At 34.2% G+C, this 20534-nt stretch overlaps 1 protein-coding gene across 10 annotated transcripts in view; it reads left to right on the top strand.

Annotated features, from left to right (window-relative positions):
• LOC129780382 (zwei Ig domain protein zig-8-like) overlaps nt 1-20534 on the top strand; it is a 763625-nt gene that overhangs the window by 688339 nt on the left and 54752 nt on the right. For all 10 annotated transcript variants that reach the window (XM_055788581.1, XM_055788580.1, XM_055788579.1 and 7 more), the window contains one exon: nt 10962-11184. In XM_055788581.1, coding sequence (XP_055644556.1) covers nt 10962-11184 — 223 coding nt within the window. The remainder of the gene's footprint in view (nt 1-10961; nt 11185-20534) is intronic.

Genomic DNA, 20534 nt, shown 5'->3' with positions numbered 1-20534 from the left:
GAGACGAGTGAACCAGAATTTCCCATCCGCTATTTTTCAAATAAAGGGCCTGGCCGGGTAAAGGAGTAAAAAGTGCCCCCAAACCAAATCACCAGCTGTATGGCAAATAATGTATAGGATAGTAAATAAGATTTTGGCGGTTTTTTTGAATCCCTATGTGGTTTGCATAGGATCTATAGTGAAAAACGTTGTTTTTAGTTTATTTCACGCCATCCTCAAAAGCTTCGCAAAAAAATTTGAAAAAAATACGGAATGTGCATCTCACTACAGTGTATCAAAAAAAAAAAAAAATATAAAAAATTGAAGTACTAAAAAATTATTGAAATTTTGAATTATTTTTTTTTACGAAGAGATTTACTACTACTCTAATTCATATTTCAACATGTTTATACGGCTTTTCTAGGTATGCGTGATTGTTTTCAGATTTTTTCCAGTGTTGCGCGGTACGGGGAAAAATATTTTTTTTTATTTCTTGGCTGGGTAAGGGAATAAAAAGTGCCCCCAAACCAAATCACTAGCTGTATGGAAAATATTATATAGTGTACTAAATATGAAATTTTGTCAGTAGTACCATATATTTGAGTTCTTATATGGTAGAACATAGGATCTATAGCGGACCCTACACGGTCAACTTTATTGACAATATGATGACATTTGATAGCATAATGACAGCTGAACATGGCCGACAAAGCAGAAATCCGGATTTTCTTATTTTTGTGCATCAATATCGTGACATTTCATATGGATGCATTATGTTGACGTTCTATCTCACGGACTTCCAGATTGAGTTGCCAGATTTGCCAGTGGATTTAATTTTTGTTAGTCTTTTTTGCGATTGCAATTAAAATTTATAAACTTCTGAAATTGTAGGAATCATAATGGAAAACTTTTGGTTTAGAAAACTGATACAATAGTTTACATTTAATGCGACATGCTGAGGAACCACTCAGTGTCGCATTGGAGGCGATTTTGACCTGTAATTGGACATTGACGATGAGAGTGGTACAATGTCGACGTCTGGTGGCGAATTTCAATGTGGAGTCATAATTTGGGCCCCGAATTCGATGTTTACAAAAACGTCCAATTAGAGGTAAAAATGTCCAATCAAAAGGGGCGCATTACAGGTCTGTCCAATTAGAAAAATGTCGCATTAAATGTAAATTACGGTACTTTAAATAGCAAAATACGGAACTTTTCATGATACAAATCAAAACTGACAATGTGATGGTGAGAGAGTGAATGAAAATTAACAACGTCTTAGAAATGTTTTAACGTTGAACTCGGTCATTCTTTGCGCTAGCGAACGGGGCAGCCACTTTAGTCTAAGTTGTGTGTTTATTCACACTCCGCTATAAAATTTGGAGAATGAGGAGATCTGGGAAAATCACAGGTGAAAAAACATCACGTGTTAATTCAAGTTACAGTAGAATCCCGATTATCCGCGGAATAGTCGGGTAAACTCATTGCGAATAACGAAAATCGCGGATGACCCATTGAAGGACCAAAAAAGAATAACAAACACAAAAAAATATGTTTCAACATAAAAACAATGTTTTATCAATACAGAAATCATTAAACTATCCATCTATAAGGTCGTGGCTAAATAATGTAAAAGCCATGACCACAACAAAAAATCATGGGCCTACCACTCACTATCAAGTTCCGGAAAGGCCTATTGATTTACTATGGAACTCGCAGTCGCGAATAATCCGCACGGCGGATCACCCGCTCGCAGTTAATCGGGGTTCTACTGTCATAGTCTTATTTATGGAATAAAAACATTTGCATGTAGATAATATAACTTGCATATATTTTCGCAAACTAAAATAATCTGGCATCTCTGAAACTGAAAGGAACAGTCTGTATTTGTGAAGCGAGTATTATTATGTGTTTTCGAGAAGGAAAAACGAGTTTTAAAGTGTAAATTATGAATGAAAATTAACTTTTCCGAATCAAATTAGTATTCTATGTGAATGCAAATCACTTTTTTCTGCAAGTGGTGAGAAAATCCCATACAATTGTGTCTGGAATTGACGTATAATAATAAATTTTAGTAGGAATATCTGAAAATTCAGAGGAAATAGGATAAGTTAGAGTTAGGACTACGCGCTTCAACTAATAAAATAATACCAAGTAGATATTTTAATTCAAGTTTTACCAATTTAAAATTGCCTTTTAGCCTCTTAATCTGATGGAGAATAGTTTGGATCCCAAACTCGAATGTCGTCACTAGCCATCGCGGATATCTTCGTTGTCTCGGGTTGAGGGCGATATTGACCGTGTAAGGTGGCAAAATATTGATTGAGGGTAGATCGGATGTTGAAAGCCTAACTGTCACGATATTGAAGACACTTATTGTCAATCATTTTGATCGCCCATATGGGCGAGCCCATATGGTAAAAAATGCACCTTTTCGTTTTTTTTCACGCCATTCTCAATAGCTTTGAGACAAAAATATGAACAAAATACTAAAAGTACATCTTACTAAGGTGTATCGAAAACAAATTTAAATTAATTTTCATTTTAATTTGAAATTATTTTTTTAGACCCAGTACTGCTCTAATATTTATTTAAATTTTGTTTTTTATATGTCTAAATTTTGTTGCTATATTTAGAGCATTGCGCTGTACAAAGCTTCGTTTTTCTCGTATCTTAAAATAGATGAGATTTTACATTGGATTTAGATGGTTTGCCAAATTCATAGGAGTCAGCAGTACGATAGGGCTCTGTGAGAAAAAATAATGTCCTTGTGGAAAGATCATTCTGATTAATGAGAAGAACACTTAAAAAAATCCAAATTATTATTAGTTTTTAAATTTTAATCTTACAATTGAGAATCACGAATTCAAAAAATAATCGATCTCAAGTAAATGAAAATAATAATGCAGACGATGAAGAAAATTATTTTTATGTCTCGCAATGCTCTTAAAAAGTCAGGAAAATTTACGCCACATGTAGAGATACGAACGCATTTAAATAAAAACTAGCTGACCCGGAAAACTTCGTCTCGCCCGAAATTTGTTTGTGTTATCAATACAGGTCGGACTCGATTATCCGGAGACTCGATTATCCAGAGACTCGATTAAGTGGGATTCGATTATCCGGAATTTTAGACCCGATTATCCGGAGTATTTTATTTTTGATTTTCGGAAATTTCGAATAATTTGTATAATAATTCTATATTGAATAGCTAAAATGGCTATCAAAAAAAGGGCTTGACTATTAGAACGCAGTGATTTATGAAAAATGCAAATCCAAAATGGCGGCCACTACAAAATGGCGGATTTCATATTTTCTCAGAACTCCATCAATATGGGTATCTAATGAAAGGGCTTGACTAGTAGAATACAGTTTTTAAAAATTCAAATCCAAAATGACCACCACCACAAAATAGCGCCATATATATTTTTTTTCGCAAACCCCATCAATATGGGTATCAATTGAAAGGGCTTGACTATGAAATGTAACCTTTCAACATTAAGGTGAAGTTTAAGTGGCTAGTACATATACAGATTTTTGAAGATTTTGCTTGAATTTTCACCAGGATTTGTTTATATCGATATTGCAGCCAAATTAAGAAAGACAGAAGTTGTACGTCAAAGAACAAATTATGGAGCGGTTAAAGAACTTCATTTTAATTAATAGAAACAATCTAGTTTAATAAAAAAATTTAGGATAAAATTGATAATATCACATTAAAAATTATTAACTTTTAAGTGCTTCACTTCCAAAATGTTATTAAATTTCACTAATTTAGTTGTTCCACTACTATATCCTGTACTAAATTTCAAATTTCCTCATCTTTCAAATAAAATCATCATAATCGTCTTCCGTAGCGTACTTTTTAAATTAGAGCCGGTTTGAAGCAACAGAGTCTGAAACAAAAACAAAAATAGTTCTGTAACTATGTCATTGTTGAAATCCGAACATATGCGTAGGAGGATTTTTTTCATCAAATATGATCGTCTATCACCTCCTGAGGGAATCTGGATATTTTTTTTTTCCTGTGAGAAAGGTGTTTTACTACTTTAAGGGGATGAATCATAAATACGTTTTCCTACTAAGCGCACGTTCATGAATCCAATCGCAGAACTGTTCATTCATTGATCTTCTAATCGACCCCGTTGAATTTACCTATTACTAAAAAAAATCCTAGTACTTCTACCAAAACTCATCATTATAATATCAGATTATTTTCAGACACAATTATCGTTCAAAATTTCTCAATTACTTGCAAATAACATGTTTCTCCGTTGCATGGAATAAATGTTTGATACAGAAAATATGATAGAATAAAGACAGACCCCTCTCCTCTTCACCCTTAGAGAGGGGGGAGGAGTGTTCATTCACCATAGAAACGTTTCGTGCCCCCTAAAATCTTCACATGCTAAATTTCGCTCCATTCGCTTGATTAGTTCTTGAATTATGCGGAAATGTATGCTTTATTTGTATGGCAACCCCCCTCCCCCCTCAGAGAGGGAAGGAGTGTCTATTCGCCATAGAAACGTTTTGTGTCCCCTAAAACATGCCCCTAAAGCATGCCAAATTTGCTATTTTCTTGATTAGTTTTCAAGTCATGCAGGAATTTGTCTTTCATTTGTATGGCAGCCATCGTGAAAACTTTTATTGCGCCTTAAAACCTCTATATACCGAATTTGGTTTCGTTTGCTCGACTAATTATCGAGTAATACAGAAAGGGCCTGGCCGGGTAAGGGAGTAAAAAGTGCCCCCAAACCAAATCACTAGCTGTATGGCAAATATTGTAAAGGATATTAAATAAGAAAATTTGGCGGTTTATTTGAACCCCTATGTGGTTTGACGTAGGATCTATAGTGAAAAACGTACTTTTCCGTTTATTTCACGCGATCCTCAAAAGATCCGAGATAAAAATTTGAAAAAAATACTGAATGTGCATCTTACTACGGTGTATCAAGAAAAATTATCAAAAAAAAAATTTCATTAAAAATGTTAGTACCAAAAAAAATATTTAAATTTTGAATTTTTTTTTTGAGATTTAGAGATTCAGTACTACTCTAATTCATATATAAATGTGTTTCTACGGCTTTTCTAGATATGTGTGATTTTTTTCAGTGTTGCGTGGTATCAAAAAATATTTTTTTTAATATTTCCAAAGAGTGGTTAGGTAAGGGAGTAAAAAGTGCCCCCAAACCAAATCACTAGCTGTATAGCAAATATTTTAAAGGATATTAAATAAAAAATCTTGGTGGTTTATTTGAACCCCTATGTGGTTTGACGTAGGATCTATAGTGAAAAACGTACTTTTTCGTTTATTTCACGCCATCCTCAAAAGATCCGAGATAAAAATTTGAAAAAATACTGAATGTGCATCTTACTACGGTGTATCAAGAAAAATTATCAAAAAAAAATTCATTACACATTTCAGCACCAAAAAAAATATTGAAATTTTGAAATTGTTTTTTCTGAAATTTTGAGATTTAGTACTACTCTAATTCATATTTAAATGTGTTTCTACGGCTTTTCTAGATATGTGTGATTTTTTTGAGTTTTTTTTCAGTGTTGCGCGGTATCAAAAAAATTTTTTTTTATATTTCCAAAGAGTGGTTAGGTAAGGGAGTAAAAAGTGCCCCCAAACCAAATCACTAGTTGTATAGCAAATATTGTAAAGGATATTAAACAAGAAATTTTGGTGGTTTATTTGAAACCCTATGTGGTTTGACGTAGGATCTATAGTGAAAAACGTACTTTTTCGTTTATTTCACGCCATCCTCAATAGATCCGAGATAAAAATTTGAAAAAAATACTGAATGTACATCTTACCACGGTGTATCAAGAAAAATTATCAAAAAAAATTTCATCAAAAATTTTAGTACTAAAAACAATATTTAAATTCTGAAAAAAAATTTTTTGGGGTTTTGAGATTCAGTACTACTCTAATTCATATTTAAATGTGCTCTTACGGCTTACGGAAATGTAAAATAAAATAATCGTTTAATAATTTTTTTTTGTCTTTATTGGAAAGATTTTCAGCCTTAGGCTGGTTCATCAAACGTTTGATAATTCTTCCGTACATATATTTTGTTCTAGTCATTATACCAAACGTAAAAGGTCCGTCATTAAATTTACTTGTAACGAAGAACAATCAATCACAATAAATGAATTGACTTTACACGGCATTTGTTCATTTTTTTCACTCACAGAGCAAATATATTGAACTCAATCGAATTTGGAAACTGTTTCATTCAATCAAGAATTTAATCAATACAAACGAATGATTGCTAAGCTAAGGTAGTTCCACGTCAACCTTGCGGTTATATCATAGATATAACCCACTCATTTTTTTAATGATTTTTCTTGATACACCTTGATGGCCGAACTTTAACAGTTTCTCCGCGTTGAAATCATGGGAGTAGTATTCCAAATTTCGCTTCTGCAGACACATGCCAAATATTGGCTCGATTTACTTCATTAGTTCTCGAGTTATGACCTCCCCCCCCCTATAGAGAGTGGATGGGGTCTCGTACTATCATGAGAAACTTCCCCGGCTCCAAAAACCCCTACATTCAAATTTTCACATCGATCGTTTCAGTAATTTCCGAGTCCATAAGAATCAGAATTTAGAAAGACAGACAGAAATCCCTTTTTATATACAGGCAAGCCTTTTTTTGTGCGAATTTTGTTTTGTGCGATTTTCTGTTCTTGTGCGGTTTTTTCTGCGGTACAGGTCGGACTCGATTATATATGATTCGATTATAAATAATTTGGACTCGACTATATACAGTTTAAAAAAATTAAAAAAAAAATTACATTTCAAATATGACTTATTACAAGATAAAGTGTAATCTTCCAACGTTAAGGTGAAATTTAAGTGGCTATAATATGTACAGTGGGGTAAAAATCGTGGTTTTTGAAGATTTTCTTGAATTTTCATCAGGAGTTGATTTTTGATTTCATCATTTCGATATTACAGCGGAATTAAGAAAAATATAAGTTGGGTGTCAAATAACAAATAGTAGAGCGGTTGGAGAGCTTTTTATTTAGTTGATGGAAACAATCAAATTTAATATGACATTTTAGGATACATTTAATAATATTACCTTAAAAATGACTAACTTTTAAGTTTTCACTTTCAAAATGTTATCAAATCCACTAATTTAGATGATCCACTACTGTATCCTGTACTCAATTTTCTCATCTTTCAAATAGAAACAATAGAATCGTCTTCCGTAGCGTACTTTTTTATGTAGAGCAAGTTTGAGGCAACAGAGTACGAAACAAAAAAAATGTTCTATAACTCTGTCGTTATTGAAATTCTAACATATGCGTAGATTTTTTTCATCAAAGATGATCGTCTCCTCCTGAGGGATTCTGGATAAATTAATTTTTTTTTCATGTGAGAAAGGTGTTTTCTGACCTTAAGGAGATGAATAAAAAATTATTTTTTCTTCTATATTCTAAAAACAAAAAATATATGCATAAAAAACGATTTTTTTTTCGACTCGATTATATACAGTGAAACGAAATAAAAAACCGTAAAATAATCGAGTCTGTCCTGTATATGAAAAGAATCATATTTGACGAAGCTTACGTTTTCGATGTGCGGACGGCAAAGTGTTAACAGTATAACAAACACGTCTGTATACAGCGTTGTTTAAACTTAATTTAATATGGTAAAATTTAATTTCATATGGAAATCTTTTATACCTTAATATTTTTTTTAACAATCTTCATTAAAAAAAAAACATTTTAGCAAAATTCGCAAAATTCGATTTGCAACTACGATTTTTGAAAAACGTAATGGTTCTGGATACACACTCTCAAAAATCACTCGTTATTAAGATTACATGACGTTGGAAACTATGACTTTGAGTAGCTGTATCAAAGTATCGATAAATTAGAGAGGGTTGAGGCAGTGGCTGATTGATTTGACGTGGAGTTGCTCTATAATAACTGTTGAAAAACTTATTTACAAAAACGTGTTACGAGAACCCCCTTAAAAAAAGGCTTCCAGATAGTTTTTTCAATCACACGCGTTGAATCTTGAAAATTACCAATGCACAATGGTCCAGGAGATGCATGAATTTTTATGTTATCAAAAATAGGGTTACCAATTGTCGATGAAATAAAAAAATCTAACTTTCTTATCTTTATAGATAGACGTAAATATACGACAATGTTGTAGCCCCAGTTATTTGAGATATCTTTGTAAAACAAAGTTTTTTTCTATCTCTTGAAATAATCGATATAGCACTTTTTCTAAGTTACGTTAGGGTCACCATGAAAAAAAAAGTTTCTTTGCTCTAACTTTTAGGTTTCAAGTTCTACATACAAACTGTCTTCGGAAGACTTTTATAACTTACTAATAGAAACATTTTGCGATGCAGAACTTGTCAATATCTCAACTTCACCCAAAGTTATTGATATTTCTTCCCAAAAAACACGCTCTTTTCATTTGTTTGTCATTCTTTCTGGGCCAAACATAAAAAAATGTTTATTAACGGAATTTGAAAGAACAAATTTCACTCTATATAATATACTCCGCGTCCGCGAAAGTCCGCGTAAAAAACCGCGTTAATTGGAAAATCCGCGTAAAAAAACATGTCACCTTATGATAGATATCAAATGGGACTATCCTTACGTAGAACGGAAGTAAAAAGTTGAGTGTTACTCGATTCCGAAAACGCGTAGTTTTTTCCTGCAATTTCGTTGGTTACTGGTAGCCATAGTTCGGTTTTCCTCACGAATGAGGACATCTGTTGTTGCTAGAAGATTCCCATGTGATTTGGTACACTCTACTGCCGAGGCACGTGCAGTACCACTGTTGGACCACCCAGAGCTACGTAGACAGGGAAATCCATTCACGAATCGCAGCAGCACTAATTTCTTTCATAAGCGCTAAGCTCCGTTACAAGCACTAATTACCGTAATATGCTCTGAGGGAACATAAGAGAAAAATATGAGCTGAGGGGGAGATGTGATATTGCATGGGTACCGCGTAAAAAAAACGCATTAATTGGAAAATCCGCGTAAAAAACCGCGTTAATTGGAAAATCCGCGTTAATTGGAAAATTCGCGTAAAAAAACCTCGTAATAAAACCGCACAAAAAAAACCGCGTAAAAAACCTTGGTGTATGTGTTTTTAAAAACTATGTTATTTTTTTGTGTTTAAGTAAAATTAAATTGGAATCATGTGTTTTGGGGTAAAAACATCAATAGCTTTGAGTAGGATTAAGATATTGACATGTTCTGCCTCGCAAAATGTTGGTATTGTTAAGATCCAAAAACCATACGAAGACAGTTTTGATGTAGAATTTGAAATGTAAAAGTTAAAGAAAAAAAAACGATTTTTCATGATTACCCTAATGCAACTTAGATAAAAAGCGCCAAAAACAACTTTGTGGGAGATACTTATTCTTTAGACAAAAAACTATGTTCAACAAAGTTGTGACATATGATAGAGCGCTCATTTTTATGTTATCAAAAATAGGGTGACCAAAATTTTCGATGAAATAAAAAATCTAACTTTCTTATCTTTATAAATAGTGGAGGCGATCTGGCGTAGTGGTAACATCCATGCCTCTCACGCTAAAGGTCACGAGTTCAATTCTCACTCCCGACATTCTTCCAAAAATGGAAGTAAAAAGTGACGAACCAGCCAAATGAGTTGAAAATCACTATAATACAGATAAAAAAAAATCTTTATAAATAGAGATAAACATAGTTCGACAATGTTGTAGCCCCAGTTATTTTAAACAACTGTGTAGAACAAAGCTTTTTTGTTTCTTTTAATATAATCGATTTAGCGCTTTTTTTCTAAGTTGCATTAGGGTGACCATGAAAAAACGGGTGTCTTAGCATTCACCTTTATATTTCAAATTCTACATCAAAACTGTCTTCATATGACTTTTAGAGCTTATCAATTCCAACATTTTGCGATGCAGAACTTGTCAATATCTTAATCATACTTAAAGTTATTGATGTGTTTTTACCCGAAAACTCATGATTTAAATTTTATTTTACTCAAACACAAAAAATAACATAGTGTTGATATATATAGTGTCGCTCTGTCATATGTAACAACTTTGTCGAAGACAGTTTTTTTCTAGAGAATAATTGTCGAGCTCTAAATGCTAATTTCTACTTAAGTACATCTCCTAGACCATTGTGCAATGGTAGCTTCCAATATCAGGATTTTATGTTTTTATAGAATGTTTTCTTATATGACGCTGTTATATAGCCATGCTTTCATGTTTGTAAAAATATTTTATGGTTTGTTTTAATGCATATAACAATTCAAGAATACATTCCATTTTAGCCAGTTGGAGCCAGTAATATCCCATGTGGGAATTAGAAATGAGTTTGCTTGTGAACATAGAGATAAATAAGAAATGAAATACTTGTCCATCTGGCTTACATATTTCCGGAATTTTAAATGCACAAAAACCATCGAAGAATATGAGTTTGAAAATTATATGCACTACTTGATTTTACCATGAAATTTCATGTCATATGTTTCCTGCACAGTTCGGGAATCTTAAAAAGGCAGGAGGTAAAATTTCTAAATTCCATATGATTTATCTCTCCATTTCTTGCAAAACACAACTACACTTTAGACTCGATTCATTACATACAAAACAGAAACAGGAATTATGAAATGTTCATTAATGGCCCAACATTTCCCAGCCCGGATTCAAGTTACGTTCGGAAGGCAGCAGACAAATCTTCACTGTTGTATTAATGGTTAGCTCTTTGATTTCACTTCAGCTGTATTTTGATATCTTGTTGACATTTGTGCTGAAAGCGGTGCCATGTTCCACGATAAAGTTTCATAGCATTTTTACGGGTGCCATAGCAACGGGAAGCCTTAATGACATCATGAATCGCACATAAATTGTAGCTCCCATCCTCGTACGTTGAAGTTCATTATTTTTCCTTCTCGTTAACTCATGGAGCCGCTTTCTCCTTCCATCCCCTCGTTTCAGATGCTGCTGCAAGTTTCCTGGGTGCGGCATCGTGATATACATCTGCTCACCGTTGGCCGTTACACGTACACCTCCGATCAGCGATTTCGTGCGATACATCATCCCCACACAGAAGACTGGAGTCTGCAGATCAAGTATCCGCAGCACCGAGATTCGGGCATCTACGAGTGTCAGATCTCCACAACGCCACATATGAGCCATTTCGTACATCTGAACGTAATAGGTAAGTGATGTATAGCGAGCACAAGCCCAAGCCCAACCAACAGCGGAAGGGCCAGTTTAAGTTCACATTTCGATATACTAAATACCACATGGCGAGCAATAACTCGCAAATAAATAGCTCGTGCAGTGCATCACGCTTCCTGCTGGAAGCGGCAAATATCCTGAAAATGAACGCTTGAAATTAATTACGATTCCATTGAAAGAAAAAAAAAAGATGCAGTGAACAGTTCACGTCGGTAGTGTTTGTTGCTGAGAAGGTATCTTCACGTTTTCGCAGATGTTGTCCCAAAAACAATTTAATACTATATAATTTAGCGTTGATTTTTGTTTGAATGTGTCGAACTTTTCTCAAAATTATTTCGGTTCTGCAAATTATTGCAATGGTGCATCATTAATGAGTGGGACCAAACATTTAAAACCGAGTTGATTATTTCCATTAAAGTTCTTTTCAAACATAAAATATGAAATTGTTAAGCACCATCATCTCATTTCGCGAACACGTTGATTTCTGGCTAGTCCGCACTGGTCTCGTCGGACCGACAGTGACATTCTCGTTTGGAGAACATAGGCACTGGGAACAACAGTAGAAAAGTAATAAATGATTCAAAGTTTATTATCGGATCGTAGAGACCGACGAAAACCAAACGGACAGTTTTTTGTCGGTCTTCAATCTCGGCTAGAACACGACGCGGTAACGTAATATCCATCGAAAAAATCAGTCCCACACAAGCAGCTGTTCCTGCTGGTAATTCTTACCCTACCGTTATTACAAAATGGAACACCAATTTAGTAAACAATGGATCCGCTTAAAAGTACCGTATATGTTCAGAATGCCTACCTTAACTTACACTGCTGGAATAGCTCATCAGACTGAGCAGACTAAAATATTATGAATAACTTAGGATATCCATTATCAAATCCACCATAACGAGGTCAACCAGGTCATCCACCGGTTGGTCATTTCAATGATTCACATGAATACATGGCCTAGGGTCTACTGAGATTTGAGAACTGTATCACTCGGTAGACTGTGTAATAGACTAGCAAAAATACCGGACATTTTGGGACCAGATCAGTGATTTTACTAAAGGTTGAACTCAAAAAAAAATGTTAGAACGAAGTTTCACGTTTAATTTTATATTTTTCATAACCCATGATTGTGAAAGTTACGACCAGTGTTGCCACATTTAATCTGTTTTTCCAAAAAACTGTATCAGAATATTTGTTGTAGAGAAAAAACTAATTTATTGACATGAAACAATAATCATTTATTTACTAAAAATACTACATTTACATTTGTAAGTCATTCGATTGTTTGATGATGCTTATACATAGTTTTTTCTGAATCTAGATTGCATACTATCATTTGTTGAAATTTTCGAGTTGCCACCACGATATTTAATCAACTCTTTTGATCTCAAAATAGCGTTCATCGTATCATTTCTGAGCCAATTTCTAAGCTTATTTTTGTTCTGATTATATTCAGTAAAAAATCGCTCGACAGTTGCCGAGAAGTGAAGCATAGTGAGAACGTTACAAACAAGACGCTTCTAACACAACGTTAATGCTTGTCAAATTGGAAAAGTTTCTGGGATTTAACATTGCCGCAGCTTCGGAGCGTCGGATCATCAAAATCGAATCTATTTCTCATTTGATTGATCAGCTGCACGTAAAAACTTCGACAAATATCCTTTCAAATGATCTGCATTTCGCTGTTCATTGTTCTGATAATTTATTTTGCTGCTATTCTAACCTAAAATTTATGCCGCTTTTCAAGTGATCAAATTTAATACCATTGGACATTGAAACAACGTAATATTCCTATATATTATTGAGAATATGAGAATAAAAATATTTCAGCTCTTCATGTAGCATCGTGAATTCAGGTTTTTCGACGCCTGCGAGTTTCCCAATTTGCAGATACATTTTCACATTACAACGTAAAATGAATGCTATCCAATTGCTATCCATCGAAAATATTCATTATAGAGAAAAATCTGTTTTATGAGCATAAAAAAAATAATTTATATACTACAAAAAACTACTTCGTTCTCCAGATCTTGTAAATTTCCATCGTAGAATAGTGCAAACGTAGTTCACTCATCTGAGCCTCATAAACCTGCACTACCCAAATATGCACAAATGAACTAACCACCAACACCACTCAGTAATGGAATTTTTTTTTTGTTTTTAGCTGAATAATCATGACTGTGAATAATAAACTACATTGCACTGTTTAATTTTAAATTGTCTTTCGGATCACGGATAATATTTTTGGTGTTTACGACCATGCTCATTCCACATCATCGTTATTCTTTTCTGTTTTATAAATCACTAGATTAAATGTATACAGCTAAAATGTGATTATATTGAAGGTTGAATTAAAAAAAAATGTTTTATTGTCAATGCAAGATTTTTTTTCAACTCATAGAGTAGTTAGTAATGGTGGCATGAATTCCTAAAACGCTTTAGATAAAAAAAAACCTTAAAATGGTGATTCGGAGAACTTCGGTGGTAATTTTCAAGTCGATCTTTGAGACACCTTTTGTTGATAGATTAGCTCATTTTTCACAAAACTATGAAAAAATTAACTTATTTTTTTTTCAAATAAAGAAAAAGTTCTCAGAGGACCGAGTAGATGGGAACGACCAAAAGCATGCCGAACTCAAAAGTCGCGGTATTATTTGAACAGACCTCGTATGCTTTCAATACTAATGGAGCGCCAGTTGAACTCAGTAAATCAATTACTTGATTTGATCCACGTGAAAACATGTATTAAAAATAAATTCCTTAATACAATTCCTCTCAGAAGTTCTATTACAATTCTAGGAAATAATAAAACCATTCAATGAGTTTTATTTTTTTAAAAGTGCGAGATGAGTGTGGAAACATTTTTTTTTTCGAGGACCAACATTTTCACAATTACTTTCTACAAATACCTGTTATAATGCACAGTCGCTATTATCCACACTTTGGCATATGAAATCGTGATTAAACTTAATTAGGGCGATGATAATATATCACTGATAGGACCAATTTCATTGGCATCGTTGTTTAATGTTCCGGACACGATTGCACGCATTTGTTGATGGTAAATTGTTTGAAAATCCCAATAATGATACATGATACTGATAATTGAATGTGTTGTCTCGATTCAACCGACCAACCTTAATCGCCTGAATAGTCGTGATTGAGATTATCTGCAATGTTGAAGGAATAGTTTTATTCGATAGTAGGTCAATTAATGGGTGAATTCATTTAAGTATATTGCATTAAATTGCAAATGTATTGTATAGTGAATAACAATCAATTTCTGGTAAATGACGGTCGTGATATTTAACCAAACAAATGTACCATGAAATGTGTTTTTCGTTCGAACAAAATCAGTTACGCTGCCCTAAGTATAATGAATATTTTCGATGATACAAATTTTTTGAAGAAAAAGTTGATAGGTCTGTCCCTAGGGGCACGGACGGGACCTTGACATAGGACTGTGATTTTGTGTAGTAATTGAATTTGAATTGAGTTTTTTCATTGTTCAAAATCTGTATTTTTTCTCTTGTGATACATCAAATGGAAGCCCTGAAAAAAATATTTCTTGCATGCACTTGTCTCCTTACAAGTTCTAGTTAGTTGAGGTAATGTGGTAGAATCCGGAACCGCATTCTGTTCAAAAATATACATGGAAATACCATTTATGTAATTATGCAGAAGAAAACAAGGAGTCATCATTTATCATTTTTAAACCCAAGTCTTAATATTTAAGATCTACATAAATATAAGCCTAAGTCAAATAAAGATAAATAATTGAATCTAAACATTTCGTGCATCTCTCAGGCAAATTTTAGATTTCACGTCGCTTATAAAACTATTTTTTATTTCGATGAAAACCATTCGTCGACCCGTTTTCCAGCATCTTCACATTCGATGAAGGGCTGCTCTGCATGTCCCTTCGAAGCAAAGAAGTGATAATTCGACCAGACCTGGATAATACAGTTGGTGCGATAACGTTTGCGACTTGAAGAAGATCTGATTTATTGAAATTATAAATACACTAGCTGACCCGGCAAACTTCGTCCCGCCCAAAATTTGTTTTTTGTTACCAATACCTTCAAACATTCACGTTTTCTTACTATGAGCAAGTTCATGGGTCCAATCGCAGAATGTTCATTGATTGATCTTTTAATCAACCCCGTTGAATTTACCTTTTACTATAAAATTCCTAGTATTTCTAACAAAACTCATCATTATATTATCAGATTATTTTCAGACACAATTCTCGTTCAAGATTTTTCAACCACTTGCAAATAACATGTTCCTCCATCACATGGAATAAATGTTTTATACAGAAAACATGATAGAATAAAGACAGCCGTAAATCGGACAATTCCTTCCTCGAGTTCTGCTCTTATCAACACATCCGGCGATCCTTTTTTTGGTATAGGTAGAAAAGATATAGGAGTGCGTTTCATCACATAAAAATCCATGTCCAATTTCGAACAAATATCAATTTCGCTAGCGCAAACATCAAACGGACTAACAGCACTTGTCACTATGTAATTGTAGTACATATTGGAATTTAATTTTCTGAATTTTCCCTTTTCCTTCAGAGTTTTCCGAAAATTTTCAATCGTCATGTTTGGAGGGGTGTCATACCATCATAGAAACATTTCTCATACCCAAAAACCCTCACATCCCAAATTGTGCATGATTAGTTCTCGAGTTATGCAGAAGTTTGTGTTTCGTTTGTATGGCATCTCCCCTTAGAGAGGGGGAGGAGTTCATTCACCATAGAAACGTTTCGTGCCCCGTAAAACCTTCACATGCCAAATTTGGCTCCATTTGTTTGATTAGTTTTCGAGTTATGCAGAAATTTGTATTTCATTTGTATGACAGCCCACCCTTAGAGAGGGGGATGGAGAGTCTAACTATCAAAGAAACACTTATTGCACCCTAAAACCTTCACATGTAAAATTTGGTTTCATTTTCTTGATTAGTTCTCGAGTTATGCAGAAATTTGTGTTTCATTTCTATGGCAGACCCCCACCCGTCCCTCAGAAAGGTGGGAGGAATGTTGAACCACCTTAGAAATGTTTCTTGTCCCCTAAAACCTCCACATGCCAAATTTAGTTCAGTTTGCTGGATTAGTTCTAGAATTATGCAGACATTTGTATGGCAGTCCCCCCATCAGAGAGAGGGTAGGAGTGTCTATTCACCATGGAAACGTTTCGTGTCCCTTAAAACATTCGCATGACAAATTTGGCTCCATTTGCTTGATTGGTTTTCGAATTATGCAGAAATTTGTCTTTCATTTGTATGACAGTTCCCCCTTAGAGAGGGGAGTGGAGTGTCTCACCACCGTAAAAACATTTATTGCACCCTAAAACTTCCACATTCCAAATTTTGTTTTCATTTGCTTGATTAATGCTCGAGTTATGCAGAAATTTGTGTTTCATTTTTATGGCAGCTCCACCTAAGTGAGGGAGGAGGAGTATTTAACCACCATAGAATCATTTATTGCACCCTAAAACCTCCACATGCAAAATTTGGTTCCATTAGCCTCATAAATTCTCGAGTAATGCAAAAATTTGAGTTTCATTTGTATGGCAGCCCCCCCTTAGAGAGGGGGTGGAGAGTTTAACCACCATAGAAACATTTACTGTACCCTAATACCTCAATATGCCCAATTTGGTTTCATTTGTTTGATTAATTCTTGAGTAATGCAGAAATTTGTGTTTCATTTGTATGGCAGCCCCCCTTAGAGAGGGGGGTGAAGAGTCTAACCACCATAGAAACATTTATTGCACTCTGAAATCATCACATCCCAAATTTGGTTTCATTTGTTTGATTAATTCCCGAGTAATGCAGAAATTTGTTTTTCATTGTGGGTTAATTTTTCTACTCCAAGGAGTTCGAAATCCCGAAGAAATTTTCGATTGGGCGACACTGAGGCTTTTGTGTACAAATCGGATCGAATGGGTATTCAGGAACGATAATGTTTTTTTTGGCCTAATGCGATTACACTTTATCCGACCAAAACACGTGTTGTTCATCTGCATGATGTTTTTATTGAAACGGGATCAACATTTTCTACTTACGTTTATTTTGGTACACATCTTGAAAGACAGCCACATCAACGGGCTTGAGCCATGGCTTAGGAATATCTCTCTCGGAAATGGCAATGTACATAATCACATAATCACATTTTTGACGTAAGACTACGTCTTACATTAAGAGTGCCAAATCAAAAAACAGGTCACGTTTTTATGAAATAAAGTTAATGTTAATAGCTATTTTTGCTGCGAACGGATTCTAACGATTTGCATACCAATCGAATCGGAAATTTTCTAAGATTTGTTTGTGTATAGCATTACAATCCTCTAGTCTCTATATGGTTTAAATTGATGAAAATTGGAAGCAGTCCCGTTTCCTCATACATTTGTTATGTCCATTTGCGTGCTTTCCCGAACAGAGCTATCAATAATGAGCAACTTATGCATCCGCTAGAATAGAAACAGTCGGAAACGAATGAATTGTTGGATTCATGTTAAATGTTACGAGTAAAACATTATTTTTCAGAAGACTCGATACAAAAAATTCATTACAGAAACCATAAAAGTTAGAATGTTAACGTCGTCGAAAAAAGTTCATATTTTTATAAAATCTAAAACTTTGTCGAATACACTTTATCGCTATCTTGAGTTCAACCCTCCTATACCCGCGCATACGGTATGACAGACCGAGAATCAACGAGGTGGCTGAATGAAATGACTATGAAAACTGAATGAAGATAAAGAAAAAATATTTTCTGGAGTTTTTCAATCAATTGAATCTTTTTCTTTTAGTAAATATCAATAACGCCTTAAAAACCAATATAGCTGTTATATACAGAGACACGCACAGTCCCTGAGCATGCGAGTTACGATTTTTCGAGTATAGGAGGCAGTCTTCAGAATGCAACCCGGTGCTGATGTGTAACAAGATTTTTGTACCCAGTTGAGCTCGCCCCCCTTGCGCACATCTGCGCTCTGGCGAATGAGCACGCTCCGAAACACAGATGAAATGTTTGGTTGTCAGCGCCGTTCTTACGCAGAGATTTGCGCTGAGTTTTACGCTGAAATATGCGACGTGCTTGCGCCGTATTGCTCTACTGCGCGCTTGAATCTGGATTGCTCGCTCTGTTGAGATATTTTTCTTCACATAAGCGTATACGGTTCAAATGGAGCGCGCTGTTGTTTTTATGCTTTGCTTAGAACGAACGAAGACGCTATAATTTGATGTGTATGTGTATATGTGTATAGACTGAGGTGCGCATCACACAAGTGAGAAGAAATGTTTAGTATCTGAGTTCTGCGCCGGATACATTTTTTGCTGTCGTGCTTATGAATTTTGTGCACTTCGCACCAAGAGAGAATACAAGTTTTCTTTGAGCGCGCGCTGATGAAAATTAAACTCAAGCGCAGCGCTGTGTTTGTTTTCTGAAGACTGAGAGGAGGTTCAAACAAAATTAGGATTGGTTATAATTTTTTAAAAGAAAACATTTAAAAGTTTTTGTTAGAAAAACTGTACTTGTGAAAGTGGCCATCTTCCGATGTATGAGAGACTTGTTGTAAATTTTAAGGGGTATTCATATATTTTTTATAAAAAATAATATAAATTATAAAAAAAAATTATTTCAATTTTTGAAATATTTTTTCTTGGTGCCTTTAAAAAGAAGGATTTTATATGAAAATTGAAAATTTCCCACATTTTATTATTTGACGAAGATTTTGTAGATAGTCTGTTTAGTCATAAATATCTGTAAAAAAATAAGAAAAAAGTTTTGGCCGTTTTAAAAAAATTGTATAATTCAAGATGGTGGAGTTAACAGGTGGCTCGTAATTTACACTATTTAGAAAAGACGTTTGAGGAATGGCAAGACGAAAAGTTTGGATTTGTTTATGTTATTACTTACGTTGGTATGGTTACATTTGATTTCGTCGAAGGTATTTGAAGCAGTATAATAAATAAACAGTTGTCGTTGAAAATAGTAACCTAGTAACCTTTATGCATATGCTTCCGCCAGCTAGCTCGGCTAATGTGATTCAGGGAGTGCTTTGATCGTGGTACTGCCACTGGCGCATAATTTGCAGTTTCGTTTATTGTGCTGGTTCATAACGACAATCAACCGTGCCGGCGAAACTACAGTCAATTTTTAGTGTTGTTTGGATACCATCTATGTAAATAAGTTCAAACTTACGGGATACGTCCGAACGGCAATTCTGACATTACGTTTTACTTTCCACTCTACTTTCCTTGGTATAATTATTATTGAAATACCGTCGATGGGGGTGAAAATGAGTCAAAAAAAGTAGTTTCGAACATTTTGTTGAATAACTATCGTAAATTAAAGTAAAACACAATTCTAATCATGTAGAAATGTTCTCTAATGATGAACACTCGTAAGTGTTCTAAACTACGATCAAATGTAAGTTGACTCAATCTCACCCCTTCGAGAGGTGACAATGGGTCGAAGTAGTGAATATTACATTCCATTAAGAATTGTGTTTAGATATCAATTTCTCAATGATTTAAAGATAATTTAACAACATGTAAGTATCTTCAAAGATTATTTGAGTTATGGAAATAGTATCAATCCACCTAGAAGTGCGATGGAAATGTTTATATAAAGCCATTCCATGAAAAACCGATATAGTGATTCTCAGATTTTCGTGAAAAATAGTAGTTTTGTTCTTTATTGCAAAACATTACAGCCGTATTTTTTATCATTAGGTTGATCATTTCCTTTTTAGGGTTGCCCAAAAAATTAATGTTTTCTCATTTTTTTCTTAAATTACTTTTCTAAAAAACTCATAACTTTGGAACTACTGCACCGATTCAGATGATCGACATATCAAATTAAAGCCAATTAGCTAAACTCTAGAAAAATATTATACTTGCAGAAATTTTGGATTTTGGTCTTGTAATTATTGATTGTTTTTTTTTATAGTTTACATTGTCTCGGGAGGGCGCTATATTTTTTTATATATATATATTTTTTTTAAGCTAAATTTTTTTAGATAGCATGTCCAATACTCAGAGACGCGTTATTTTATGTTATTGAGTTATGATTTTCAAAATTAACCGATGGTCCGAAAAATCATCTTCCCTTTATTTCCAAAATTGAGTTTTTTTTTTAAATTCATAACTTTTAAGCTACCGGGCCAATTTGAATCCACATGAAATACCACACATGCAAAAAAATGGATTCTAGTCGCATAGATGTTGTTCAGTCACATGGGAATATTGAACAACATGTAAACTTTGCAAAATCACTCGAAAACGAAGAAAACACCTCTCCGATATTCGGAT

The sequence above is a fragment of the Toxorhynchites rutilus genome, chromosome 3, assembly GCF_029784135.1.
Source record: "Toxorhynchites rutilus septentrionalis strain SRP chromosome 3, ASM2978413v1, whole genome shotgun sequence".
In the NCBI taxonomy this organism is placed as follows: Eukaryota; Metazoa; Arthropoda; class Insecta; order Diptera; family Culicidae; genus Toxorhynchites; species Toxorhynchites rutilus.
This window is presented reverse-complemented; position numbering and strand designations above follow the sequence as displayed.